Source organism: Centruroides vittatus, unplaced genomic scaffold (genome assembly GCF_030686945.1).
Source record: "Centruroides vittatus isolate TY-2023 unplaced genomic scaffold, ASM3068694v2 contig_958, whole genome shotgun sequence".
Classification (NCBI taxonomy): domain Eukaryota; kingdom Metazoa; phylum Arthropoda; class Arachnida; order Scorpiones; family Buthidae; genus Centruroides; species Centruroides vittatus.
This window is the reverse complement of record NW_027122637.1, coordinates 659,111-674,144: the sequence shown is the minus strand read 5'-3', so window position 1 is coordinate 674,144 and position 15,034 is coordinate 659,111. Positions and strand designations below refer to the sequence as shown.

At 31.6% G+C, this 15,034-nt stretch overlaps 1 protein-coding gene across 1 annotated transcript; it reads right to left on the bottom strand.

The window, feature by feature from the left end:
* Window positions 1-4,824: 4,824 nt before the first annotated feature.
* LOC136985305 (uncharacterized) lies at window positions 4,825-8,344 on the bottom strand. Its single transcript, XM_067282556.1, has 5 exons — window positions 8,241-8,344; window positions 5,733-5,915; window positions 5,507-5,596; window positions 5,160-5,231; window positions 4,825-5,081 (listed from the first exon to the last, which is right to left on the bottom strand). Exons 1-5 carry the CDS (start codon window positions 8,283-8,285, stop codon window positions 5,043-5,045), a joined length of 429 nt encoding a protein of 142 aa, XP_067138657.1. The 5' UTR covers window positions 8,286-8,344; the 3' UTR covers window positions 4,825-5,042.
* Between the last annotated feature and the right edge of the window lie 6,690 nt (window positions 8,345-15,034).

Genomic DNA, 15,034 nt, shown 5'->3' with positions numbered 1-15,034 from the left:
TTCGTGCAATTTCTTGCCTTTCAGTGCTTTTTTTTTAAATTTGTTTGCAGACTTTACCGCGAGATGACAGCACTAGCAACTACGGTGCCGTCTGAATGAAAGCATTAAAAAAGTATGATAACTTTCTTATTTTTCGTCTCTGGTCCAAAAGTAGGTTATTGTTGAACTCGTCTCGGTCCCCTCAGTTCAGATATATACTCAAAGTCCCGAAATTCCATAGATAGTAATCTATAGTATCTCCTATTTAGTATTTTGATTTAATTTACGCATTCTTAAAAATTAAACTAAAAACAAAAAGATTGAAATTTAAGGTAGACTTTTTAGTTTTAAATTATTGATACTGAAATTGCATGTGTAGATGAAAAATTTAAGCACATGTCTACAATTAATGAAAAGTTTGATTTTCTTTTAAATATGTATTAATTGCAAAACACTACTTTAACAAAACTGTTTAAAAATGCTTGACATTGGAAAATTACTTAAAACATGATCATTCTTGAGATATTGATAGAAAAGATTTATCTAGTAAATTATAAATTCCTCTTCATTAGATATCCTGTCATTTATATGCAAAATAATTTAGAAAATAGTGTTCCAAATACGTTTATTTAGCAGTATTTTTTCGACATTGCCAGTAGCAAGTTCAGAAAGGAATTTTTCAAAATTAAAACATAAAAACGTCGTCTCGCTCTACGATAGCTCAGAAATGACTCACTGGCCTAGCAATAATATCTATAAAGCATGGAATTGCATATACGAGTACAATCGATATAGATGAATTACTTCAAAACATCGCGGTAGCAAAAAACCAAATAGTTAATTTTTTATTATTTTTTGTTTTTTAATTAATTTAAGATCTACTTTCTGTGTAGGAGGAAAATTATTACAAATAATCATATATGTATACAAATGTATTAGTGTTAATAAAATTTTAATTTTTCATAACATTATTTTTATAAATATCCACATGTATGTAGCGTACTTGTATGAGTATGATAATATACATATATAAGTTATATAGACAATGTATGGGGCGTCTAAATTATCTTTTGCCTAAAGGCATCAGATATTCTTGTGCCAGCCCTGAAACAAATGAATAATTATCAAATACATAAAGAAAAATCTATCAAGAAAATTATGTTTTGGTTTATTTTATTTGGCTAATGATTTAATGTAATAATATAGATATTATTACTATTAAATCATTAGCCATTAGTAAAAATTTACGTCAGGAATACAAATATTAGCATCAAATTAAAAATATCTTCGTTGTTAACTTTTGCTGTTTTAAAATGGTATGTTGACCATCAGAACTACTTTCAATTCGTCAAGGCATAAATTAAATAGCCTAACAAGTGCAGTAAGTGTAGTTGATTCTTGAACAATAATGCTTTACTTTTGTGTATAGGTCTAGCGTATGTTTTTTTTTTTTAATTAAATAAGTTGTAAAATTGTTTGAAAAAATATTTTGAATCATTTCCTTATCAATAAATCATTAATATCGTTAACTTAATGACGTTTTACGACAATATCTAGCTGGCAATCTGTCATTCTCGATGAATAAGACAAGAAATTGGTAGTGAACTGCTGTGAACGTTCAATAAATTTTTCTGAATTTTCTGTTTACATCGAAAGATTTGTTCAACTCTGACCATATCTAAAGGTTACGAATGAATGAATGAATTAATGCTCTCAAAGTATATTTTATCCATATATATATATAAACTGTTATGATGAATTTAATATGAAATCAAAAACTAAATAGAAGAAACATCGATTAGCTTTCATTAAAACAGACTTGCGGATTATCCGTGTTTCTTCATGATCCTTGCCTCCATTACTGGTGATTGACCCGGATAATCTGGAGTATACTGTAATCACAATTTAATATTCGAATATTTAAACTAATTTATTTTTATTCTGAGTTCGTTACGGTTATTTTTGGAAAGCAATTTTGATTAATACATTAATTAAACATCTCTATTCTATAGAAAAAGAAATTATAAAATTAAGTTCTGATAGTTATAAAAATTATTTATTACATTTGATTTTCAATCAATCCCAAATAAAATGTTATTGTAAATCTGTTAATTTTCTAATTTTAATTGAGGAGAAGGTGGTATTATGGAACACCTTCATTTCAGACTGATAATAGATGCGAACTCTAGCAAATTGTGGCTGAACTGCACATCCATAGCAAGAGGAAGACGCCTCCAACTTCAGTTATGCGGTTGCGCTCAATGCAACAGGACGTTTGTGTTTTTCACAATTCCAAACTTTTAAATGGTAAGTGAATTTAATTATTTCCAAGCTGTAAATCATGTAGTTTTAGGTTCATTGGTGCATGTGTCCCGTTCTAGAGACTTAGGAGTACATGTTAGTCTGTCTAATGTTCTCGCTTTTAAAGTTGGTGTCGACAGATATTAAGTTAGCCCAAGATGGCGATGCGTGAAATACAGACCCTATTGGTGCTTTTAATATGAAACCGACTCCTCTGGGGTTTCGTATTATCCACAAATTCAAACCGTGGAATAATTTTTGTAAAAGTATGTGATGAATGAATGAAAAAATTAGAAATAGATACCTAAAACTATAAATAAGTAGATCTAGTTAAATTCTGAAGTTATTTTGGTTAAAAAAACTGTTCTGGATAGATAAGTTTTTTTTAAACTGATTTTTTCGAATTAATTTTTTTTTAAAATTTTCAGTTGCATAGTCTATCTGAACAAACCACAGAAAAACCCGAGGAGACAAACATGGAGCCAGGAGAAAATGGCTGAGGCTGTGAGTATGGTAAGGGACAAAAAAAATGGAGCTTGACAGCTGCAAAATTTTATGAGGTGCCAAAAACTACTTTGCGAACTCTCTTTTTGCAAGCAGACATTCGTCCGAGCAATTTGTGAAAAAGACACTAGTTAGAAAGCCAATTCTTCCTGAGAATATCGAAAAAGAGCTGGTGAAATATATATTGTTGATGGAATAGAAAAATATGTCATATTTTTCTATTTCTGTAAAGCATTTTTTCTATAAAATAACTTGGAGTAAATGATTTTGTAATTAATTAACATTTTTGTACTTTTCTATTTGTTTTTAAATAAATTAAAGCATTTTTTGAAAACATACAATGGGGTTCCATATTACCACCCGGCTTCCTAAAAGCTACTTTTTGACTTTTTTACAGAAGCCTTCAAAAACCATACTTACAGTTATGCTAGCGAAAAATCCAATTAGTAACATATAGTTTAATAGTTACCAGTACTTTTCGCACAAAAAATTTGGGCGTAGTTATGCTATCTTGTTTACAATTCACTATAATGTAAATGGGGTTCCATAATACCACCTTTTCCTATATTAATTGAAATTAAACACCTACAGTCTGAACACCGACAGGATCGATAACATTTGTTCAGATTGGATAGAAATTCAGTATAAAGGAAAAGTGAAAAACAACAGAACAATATCACGATAACTAAAAAAACTTTAACGTATTCAACCAAAAGCAAGAATCTGAACAATTAGCAGCATTAAAAGATTTGAAATGTTCAAGTTGAAAGTTTATTAATTTGAAATTATGTAAATACTATACTGTAATTTAGTAAATTCCATACTAACTTATTGACCTTCAATAATTACAAAACAATATCAAAATGTCATGTCAATAAAACGTTATCGAAAAACATTATCATTTAATTTACGTATCATCTAATATATATATATATATATATATATATATATATATATATATATATATATATGAAAATACGTTACTTACCTCGACAAAACGGACGAAAGTATTAAAAAAGAAGGGGGAAAAAAACAAAATGTAGACTTACCACCACAGTTTAATTCCGAATGGCGCCAAAACACATCGCACATTTTACTATAACCTAGCACTAGACGATATCATTTTATTACTCTAGATTCGACCACGCGATTAATTCAAAACGCTCTCCGTTAGGCATTATCTCAATATTCGGCATTTTCCCAGTCTTCTCTAACTCTTCCAATTGCTACTGCTTCTGCAGTTTTACTAGTTTATATTGTCTAAAAAAATTACCTAACATAAGAACTTCAATGATGCAGAAGGATGTCTAATTTGGCATTGCTGTCTATTGAGAGTAAAGTATGTAAAACTTTAAATTACAGTTAAGAGTTTTGAAGAACGAAAAGCAAGAGAAGTAAATTTTATAAAATAATTATTTTTTTAATGCCGTTAATACCTTAAGTTACTTTATAATTTTATTAGAATGAATTTCCGCCAATCATAAGTTGCGCCTGAAGTAGAGAAGTAAGAGTATCTGTTTTCAATAATACTGACTTTTTCCCCGGGCCCCCACAAAACTCTAGAGGCAACTCTTCATATAAGAATTTGGAATAATTTTTCCATACAGTACTTCTAATTAAGCGGAATTAGACATGTTTATGTACTTTGCAAACCTACCAAGCATCATAACTTAATTTTTGTTTCTTTGTTTTGTTAAGTTATGGCAACGCAACACATGGGCGATCTGCCTAGGGGGATGCCTTCCGGGAGGTCTTTTAAGGCAAACTGGCTCCTATTTAGGCGTTACAGACGTGGAAAAAACCCGGAAAACTCCACGTGGCCAGCGAGGCCGAGGTCCGAGCGAGGCGCATCATAACGTTTCCATACTGTAAAAATCTCATCAATATAATGCAATTTGAAAATTGAACCTAAAAAATTTATTTTTAAGTTTAATAATTACACTTGATAATTAATCAAATAAGATATTGATTATAATCAACAGTTTATACTTTTTAAACTTTGTTTATTTACAAAGTTATTTTTCATCTTCATATTAAAAAATTTTAACAAAATAAATGCGTCATACAATTACGATACACCAAGTCTGGAATTATTACAGTACATAAATGTAAATAATTTGTTAAATTAGAAGTGACTATAATTACTTAAAAATACAGTAATTTTATTTCAATGAATTATTTTAGATATTCAATGAAATCCCAAAGGTCATTGTTTCCTTGACATCAAGAAATCACTAACCACAGCAATGGAATTATCATCATGCACGATTCGAAAAGAAACTGTAAAGTGCCAAAATCTGGAAATATATTTAAGTGATGAAAATTTTATTTTACACAAGATAATATAAAAACAAAAAATATTAAAAGTTATTAACTGTAATTGCTGCATCGCATCCAGAAAAGCCAGCCACTATCTTCAATCTTCTATAATATGATTTTAGAATATCCTTGAATAATAATTTAAAACATTTTTATTATTAAAATTTATTATGAATAAAATACATTAAAATTTATAATAGCGAAAGTAAATAGAATATGTATTAACGTGAAATCATTGATTTTATCTGATAAACTGTTGATTTCATTTTTTTTCAATTCTTGTAAACTTGTAATCTTATATAATAACAAAGAATATAACTTCTAAATCGTCTTACTTACTAAACGAAAATCAGTATTTCTACATTATAAAAATTAAAAATTTAATGTTATAAGCAACTCTTACACTCGGTGTGTAATTGTTCGAAACTTCATTGATTGCTATAGATAACGACGTGAGAGATAACGCCAATGCCATAAATGTTAAACCCGAACTCTGAAATATAAAACAGAACTTAAGCAAATTATTGATTATTTTAAAAGATTTTGCGGACAAATTTATGCCCATTTTAAGCTAAGTGTAATACTAATAGTAATAAACAAATCGATACTTTAAAAATTATTCTACTCACAAAGAAAATGCGTTCGCGTGTATTCATGGGCATGATAACTGTTGCAATTCCTACTAGACTCATCAATATTGCTGCAGCGATTGCAATTTTAGGAGAATATCCAGGATTCAGTGTCATGAGTCCAAATTTTAACGAATCTGCAAGAATCCAGATGCATAATCCGGCTGTAGTCAAACCTAATATCTGAAATGGCAAAATAAAAAAAGTTGAGCAATATTAGGTATTGTTTTTTATTCATATGTGAAAACATTATAACCAATACTAGTGTGAATAGACAGAGACTAGCCTATGTAAGCAAGTCTGATATAGATTTAGTTACAGTATTATTTGCATTTATGGTTCTCCATTATACAAAAATGTCTAATGGAAAGAAATTACATGATTTCTACCGAGTTTATCAACTTCATTCAACTAACAAATACTCGTATATTGTGCATATTTTATTTACTTTTGATACAATCTTCAATTTATTTTTGATAGAATCTTCAATAGCGAAGATTCGATGTTAAATGTTAAATTCTATGTTAAAGACATCTTATTTAAATATCAAAATTATTTAAATCTTTAAATAATTTAAAGTAGTACTTAATTCAAGTTTTTAGAATAGTTTTAGGCCTAAATAGTTTTTTTAGAAGTCATTAGATCTGTAGATAGCTCATTTTATCGTTTAAACTTCATAATATCGTTGGTGATACTGCAAAAGGTCTTATCTGAAAAAAATTCGATAATGATATTATTGTATTGTTGTAATTAAAATACCAAGCTTTCGTGTCCTGCAATAAGTGAGCAAGGAACCAATAGAAATGAAAAATTCCCTCCTTCACAGTAACACATACGTAGTATATAAATAAATTTAAAAGATTTTAGCTCTCCTGGAAACTTACTTTTTGACACGCGCTCTATTAAAGTAACACTAACGATATGTATCATATATACAGTATATATATATATATATATATATATTGTATATATAATACATATCGTTAATATATAATATATATATATATATATATTATATATTATACAAAATGAAAAGGATTTAGATGTAGAAAACGCATTACTTACATAAAATTATGATTATGTTAAATGTTAAAGTCTATGTTAAAGACATCTTATTTAAACAAACTTGAAAAATACAAAACACTATAATGGTTGAAAAATGCCTCCGTGTTTTGCTTTTTTATAATTTTTTTATAATTTCATTTTTTAATTAAAGTTTCAATTTTAAATTATTTAAAAATTGAAATTCTTTAAATTTTAGTTTCTTAATTTTTATGAAAATAATTTTTTAAAATGTTCCAAATTTGATTTTTTTTCTTAATAAATTAAAGTCAGTCTTGCCTCAGATATAATACATCGATTTCAACCGAGTAGAAAACAACCACCAGAATATGCAGGTTTACAATTATTCATTGATATTAAATATAAATCAGAGAATACTTATACATTGTAATATAACAGCCATAGCTCTTATGGATAAGATAACCCTTTACAGTTAAATTTAATGTTTCTTTAATTAAAATGGACAAAACAAACAGCTTTGTAATTATTCGATTTATAAACTAAATTCTTTTAAAACATTTTGTTTCAATAATTATTTTAAAAGAAGAAGAAAGAAATTTAATCTAATTGAAACTGTTGAATTGATAAATCACAATACTTTATATTAGCAAAAATTTGCAAAATATATTTCATATATGATACATACAACAAATAGCCTAGATGTAAATATTCTCGAAAATGTCAAAAAAATTAAATGAAATAACTGATTATTCTATCAAATAAACATACAATCATACCTATATATATATACACACACACACATATATATATATATATATATATATATATAAATTATTGTTATGCATAATAAGAAGACAAGTAAAAAATGATTATTTCTGTATTTTCTTTAGCCTATATCAAGGATACACAATTAAGCATTAACCTATTACCAATTAAAAACTAGGAATGATTTTCCTTTATACATTTATTTGCATGTTAAACTATTTTAAATCACTTTTATTATTTTGTTATTTGTGTGTTTTTTATTCGCCAGATTTATTATTATTATTTTGTAATTCTTTAAAGCAATTATTTCGATTAAATGGTTTACATGATTGATTTGGTTACGGTAACGCGAGAGTTGGGCGATCTGCCGAGAGAGGTTGCTTCCCGGGAGCACTTTTATGGGAAATTGGCTTTTCTTTAAATGTTACAAACGTGAAGAAAACTCAAAAACTCTATGTGGCCAGCCTGTTGGCGAGGCGCAAACACACGAACAGTGTTCAATGGTTTTATCCACTCTGCCACTAGTGGGCTATTTCGATTAAATACTTAGCTCCTTTGCACTCTCCTTTGTTTCAAATGTTTAATTATTTAATTAGTACTTGTAATAGCAAACTTCGCGAAGTTGTTATTATTATAAAAGTTATTGTTTATTGTAAAATGTTATAAGTATAATAATTTTGCCAAATGCAATTTACATATAACTAAAAATTTAAAACTTACCGCTAAAATAGCAGCAATTATCTTTAAAATTTTAGCTTGATCCATATTTTCTTTTATAACCTGTTTACGAACGATATTCTTAATATATTTAAAACGGTTCACCTTTGGTAATAGAAATAATGAACAAGCAATACAGTCAATAAAAAGTACGATTCACTTATCTATCAGATAAGAATTTACGTCATTTCTCAAATTATCAAGTTATCAAAAAAATTTATATTTTAAATATAACATTATCATTTCAAATTACACGCCAAGTATATTTTTTACAAAACAACTTAAGAATATTTTTTGCCGTAATTTATAAGCGTGTAAATGTAAATTGTAAATTAATGTAAAATAAGAAAACTCTAAATTTCTGTTTTAGAATTTTTTCTAGTAATTCGATTTAATTTTGTTTCAGTTACATGTAGATACTGTAGATACAGGAGTTTAATGGCTTTTTCGATGAATTAACAGTCTACAACTTTAGAATTTAATCTTTATTTTCTTTTATTGTGTGCTACAATGCATCTAACAGTATAGGCCTATATATATATATATACACTGTTTATTACAAATTATAAGGATAATTATTGATTATAAAGTAAATATATCGATATAGCCATAAAAGATTATTAATTATAGATAAGACTCATTTACTGTCGTAACTTGTATCAAAGCGTAGATTACGTGATTAGATGATGCTCAGTTGGAAAGTACGATTTTATGAACAGCACGAATTTGCAAATTATATCATTGGTTAACGTTAGGCACGTAGCATGGTGTAGACTGCGTTTGTCAGTCTCAATTGCAGAGATATTCGACTTGCAATGGGGTCGATCAACAGAGATGAAGTATTTGTAACAGGTAGAACCTGTTCCAATAAAATATCCTAAGGGTCAAAAACATATTCGAATTCGAATCTGTTACTCCAACGAAGATTATATCATTGATAGAAACTATCAATGATATAATTTTCGTCGGAGTAATCTTCGTTGGCAATTATAGTCAACAGTAGTATAATCAGTTTTATTAAGTTGGAATCACCCGAGTCGTACCGACTCCAACTTAACAAAACTTTCAACACCGACCTTAAATTTCATTATTGGCAAAATGTGAAGTGCGAAAAATACTTTTAATTAGTATCTAAAGAAAATAGACACTTCGATAAATTTAGATATCGAAAAGATTATTCATCTATAAAGGCCATTCGCCTTTATAGATGAATACTTGACTGACTTTGCATTTGTAAAAAGATATCTTATCCTTTATATTTTACTAGCAAGTAGGCCCGGCGTTGCTCGGGCAAAAGTAACGATAGCAAAGATTAAGATTATTACATTATAGTCACAAAAGAAAAAGAGTAATTTCATCAACAAACTAAGTTTTTCTAAAGAAAGGTCGAATTTGAAAATCGAATGTTCTAATATTGTTCGATTTTCACGACGTGTTCTAATTATATCCTTCGATTTTCATCGAATGTTCTAAAGAAGAAAGGTCGAGAAAAACCGAACTAATTTGTTTAAATTTGAAAATCGAATATGTTCCAACATATTACTCTTTTTCTTTTTTCTTTTTTTTCCAGCGCCCGTAAATCTTGCACGTCGCTTTCTCTTGTTCTCCATTGTTACTTAACACTTTGGAACTTATATCTGGTACCCTAACTGTGCACCAAATTTCAACTTTCAGCTCCTAACCGTTTTAGCGAATATTAAGATTATTACGCTATAGTCAACCTTACCCGTTTTCACAGAATGCAAGAATTGGGTCCTCCCTGTTTCCAGACTAATTACAGAATTTTTAGATAGGTCTAAAAATATGTTCGATTTCGAAAAAACTCCATCTGCGTCTTGCACTTCGCTTTCTCTTAACACTTCCATTGTTTCGTAACACTTCCAACGTTGATGGAAGTGTTAAGATTTAATCCTGTCCCTCTCCCCCGTGGGGAGGAATTTCGAAAAATCCCTTCTTAGCGTGCATTCTCGTGACATACCCTAACTGTGTACCAAATTTCAACTTTCAACTCCTAACCGTTTGGGCTCAGCGCTGATTATTATTATGTTGGGTTAAGTTAGATATACTCGGTTAACACCGGTGGCTAAGTACTATGCCGGACCAAAGTCAAGGCATAGTAACCAAAACAGAAATTAAAGAAGTGTATCAGTGTGTGTGTCTGTATTCAGGAATTTTCTCACAATATGACATGTATTCAATATAGTGGCCTTCTGTAGAGTGATGTATGTGTTTCTATTCAATTCTAATGTGCCCAGGCTTTTGTGTAGTGTGTGTGGTATGACACCTGTAGAGGAGAGAACTACAGGTACAATAAGCACCCCATCCATCCTCCACAGATGCCTTATTTCCTGGGCGAGTTCTGTGTACTTGCTAATTTTTTCAGTGCATGCGTTTTGTATATTGTGAGTGTTTGGAATGGATATGTCTATAATGTATGTAATTTTATTGTGTTTGTCAATGAGTGTGATGTCTGGTCTGTTGTGGTAAATTGTTTTATCTGTGATTATGGCTCTGTCGTAGTACATTTTGTGCGTGTTGTTTTCCAATACTGTCTGTGGAATGTATTTGTAGTATGGTTCGTGGATGTCTGCTAATTTGTGTTTCTTTGCAAGCTCTTGGTGTATTATATTTGCTACTTGGTTATGTCTGTGTAAATAATCTGTCTGTGCCAAGAGCTTGCAACCAGAGGTGATGTGTTGTATAGTTTCTGGCATGATGTGACATTTTCTGCATGTGTCATTTGTGAGTGTTGCATCTTTGAGTATGTGTTTTCTGTAGTTTTTAGTATTTATGACCTGATCCTGTATGGCAATCATGAATCCTTCTGTCTCCCCAAAGAGGTATCCCCGAGCTAACCAGCTGTTTGATGCAGTTTTGTCAACAAAATCCTGGGCCAGATCGTAAGGATGCCTGCCATGGAGTGCCTTTCGAGCCCACGATTGCTTAATGGTGTCTATGCTTTTTATATGTTGCGTTGTGTCCATATGATGTGAGTGTAAGTTTAATGGTGTGTTATTCGAGTCTGCTAGAGTTACTGCTTTATGTAATTGTGATGTTTCTTGTTTTTTGTAGAAAAACTCTCGCAGTGACTGTATTTGTTTGTAGTGAAGGTTAACTATGTCAATCAGGCCACGTCCGCCATCTTTACGTGGAAGGGTTAATCTTTCTGTGGCGGATTTAGGATGATGTTGTTTATGCTTAGTAAGTGTTGTTCTTGTTTTCCTTTGGAGTTGCTCAAGATCAGTGTGAGTCCAATGTATAACTCCAAAAGAATATGTGAGTACTGGGATGACATATGTGTTTATTGCTTTCACTGTGTGTTTTGCATTTAATTGTGTTCTGAGAATAGCATTTAACCTACTTTGGTATTCTTTAATTAATCTTTGCTTTATTTGTGTATGTTCTGTTAGTTTGGCCTGTTGGAATCCTAAATACTTGTAGAACTCGCCTTCTTCCATGGATTCAATAATGTCTCCATTTCCAAGTGCAAAATCTTCTTTCTTCAGGATTCCTTTTTCTATGTGAACTGTTTTGCATTTATCTAGGCCAAATTCCATTTGTATGTCCTTGGTGTATGAATGTGTGATTTGTAGGAGTTGATGAAGTTGTTTTTGTGTGGATGCATAAAGTTTTATGTCATCCATGTACATGAGATGTGACAGTGTAAACTGTGTTGTTTTTTTGTGTCTGATATTGTAACCATATTGCGTGTTGTTTAACATGTTGGATAATGGGTTCAGGGCTAAGCAGAACCAGAGAGGACTCAAGGAATCTCCTTGAAAAATTCCTCGCCTAATAAAAATTTGGTTTGTTTGTATGGAAGTGTTACTAACCCTGAGATGTAGTGTTGTTCTCCAGTGCTGCATAGTGTTTTGAAAGAATGCAATGAGTGATGGATGTATTTTGTACATGTGTAGGATATGTAGCAGCCAACTGTGTGGAACACTGTCGAATGCTTTTCTGTAGTCTATATATGCCATGTGTATGTTTCTGTGTTGTCTGTGTGCTTGCCGTAGAATGACTGAATCTATGAGTAACTGTTCTTTGCATCCCCTGTGGTTTCTACGACAACCTTTTTGTTGTTCTGTTAGAATGTCGTGTTCTTCAACATGTTTGTATATTTTGTTTGCAATACAGGATGTCAATAATTTGTAGAGTGTTGGAAGACATGTAATTGGTCTGAATTGTGTGGGGTCTGTGGTATTGTTGTTTTTAGGTTTCATGTAGGTGATGCCCTGAGTAAGAAAATTTGGCATGTCTTGTGGATTGATGATGATGTGTGTTAGATGTTTAGCTAGTTCCTGGTGCAGTGATGTAAACTTTTTGTACCAGAAATTGTGAATGTTGTCTACACCAGGTGTCTTCCAGTTGTGTGTTCTGTTAACAGTGTATTGGAAATCATGTATGTTTATTTCAACACAGGGCATAGTTGGTATGTTGTGCAAGTTTCTGTTTTCCTCCTCGATCCAGCCTGCATCAGCATTGTGCGTGACAGCACTGGACCAAAGAGAAGACCAATATGTTGTGAGTTCTTCTTCTGTTGGTGTGCCACTGTGCTGTGTATCAGTGTTTGCTTTGTTATTAATTTGTCTGTAAAAGAGTTTTTCATTGTTTGTAAATAATTTATTTTGTTGTTTTCGTAGTGTACATGTTTTGTATCGTTTGAGTCTACGTGCTTTGGCAGCAAGTTTTTGTTTTAGTGTATCAATGTATTCTGTAATGCGTGTGTTGTGATGTTCATGTTTTGTGTGTGTTTTTATTTTCTTGAAAATGTTTTTGAGCTGTTTCCTTAATTTGGGTGTTATGTTGTTTTTAGTGTATTGTGTTAGCCTGCCTAATTGCTGTCTAATGTCATTTATTTGTGTTTCTATTCTTCCCTGCCAGGCAGGCTTGTGATAGAATTGTGTTTTCTGTGTATTTGTCTGTGATTGTACTTTCAGTCCATGGTGTGTCACTACTGTGACTGCCCCAGCATAAACTAATGTATGAATGTCTGCGAGTGTAGAAATTGAATGAATGTAGTGTGGTAGTAAGTGAGTGTTTACATAATTTAGTGTTTTTCCTACTTCCTTTGACGTGTTGATTTTTGGTATTCGTGGTCGTTGTGTGGGATCTGTACCTGTATATTTAGTGAGTGTTTCCTGAAATATAAGTGAGAGCGTATTAACTAAATCCAAGTCTATGTTATCAGTGATGGATGAGGAAGTGTCTGTAGTATCATTAGTGGTAATTGTTGTATGTGTGTTATTATCAATGCTTGTTGCTGGATTATCCTGACAGGTTACATGATCTTCATTAATGTTAGATGTTTCTGTCTGTTGATGTATTTGATCAGCAACCTGTTGTTTGATAAGTTCAAGTGTTGTTTGTGGAATAAGGTTGTTGTGTATAATTGTTCTTTTTTGATCAACAACCCTTTGTTCGGTGACAGTGAGATGAGGATACTGTTGTGTGAATCTATGGTGTAGTTGTTGTCTGTATGCTGTCATGTTTGTTTCGAGTTTTGTGATGGTGTAATAAGTACGGATGATAAACTCGTTCATTTCTACTCTCCATTTCATCCGTTGGCGTGGTTTTCCAGCCTTTGTGGTCTGTGGATGCATTGCCACAGAAACACCAAGGCTGGGTTGGTTCCTCACATCTGTTGAGGGCATTGCAGTAGCCATGCTTGGGCCGGTGCTGCTTTCGCCACCGGTAACCAAGGGAGACTGTGACCTATTTTTCGAACGTGAGCCTCTGCCTAACCCACGAACGCGGACCTTGTTAACCCGGGCGACGTCCGAGCCGGTATCACACTTTGATCTAGTTATTACCATGATGAATATCTCCACAGAATGTGGGCGTGGTCACTCTTAGCTTCATTTCTCCCCATAGACCTTACTGGCATGGGTGTCCCTACCAGGAGCTTATGCTCCAGCCTGCATTGCCCTATGGATCAGTAAAATTACTGGGCTCTCCCACCACGACCAGGTGGTGACCACGGGAGAGTTATTATTATTATTATTATTATTATTATTATCAAACTCGTCTCGATTATATATATAGATTATTATTCCTTTTTTAAGTAGCTCATATGCTACGCGAAGAAAAATTGAAACTAAGTTAGCCTGACCATAACATTTAAAATCCAACCGGAACACATTTCAGAATCAGTGAAGGTGAGCCTGGTGAAATCTAAAACTGATTGAACTTTGGTTACTTAAAATTTATTTATTTATTAATCTATAACTTGGTGATATTACATTGACGTTTAATAAAATCGCTCTATTCAAAGATTGATTCTACAATCAAATATTAAACACAGATAAAACCCGAGACAGTCCCCGGAAATCAGGGACATCTGATCAACTAAGTAGCGTATCAGCCACTAAAAAGCAAACGATTTTTTCAATGTGTCATTGTATTGATTGATTGGTTTTAGATACCGACATGTAACACGATGGCAATATGCCAATCGAGGAAATGTGCCTTACGAGTGATCTTTTAAGGGAAACTGCCCCTATGGGCGTTATGTAAATTTACTATTATGTAAATTGCGGTCAGTTCCGACGGAAGTCGACAGCAGGGAGGATAAAACGCAGACTCCAACAAGCTTACAAGAAAAGGTCTGTTGTGAGGTGTGCTCTGTCATTTGTAGAATTTTTTCATTATTTATGAACGTTTTTATTGTTCTTTAAAATATTTATTTTAAAAATTGTTTAATTACTTTGGGGATACTATAGATCACAACCTATGGAATTTCAGGTCTTTGAGTATATAACTGAACTCAGGAGACCGAGACGAGTTCAACGATACCC

Coding starts and splice junctions, on each gene's coding strand:
- LOC136985305 (XM_067282556.1), bottom strand. CDS start 8,285: ATGGATCAAGCTAAAATTTTAAAGATAATTGCTGCTATTTTAGCG. Junction 5,916..8,240: donor TAATTGCTGCTATTTTAGCG/GTAAGTTTTAAA, acceptor TTGCCATTTCAG/ATATTAGGTTTGACTACAGC. Junction 5,597..5,732: donor CACGCGAACGCATTTTCTTT/GTGAGTAGAATA, acceptor TTTATATTTCAG/AGTTCGGGTTTAACATTTAT.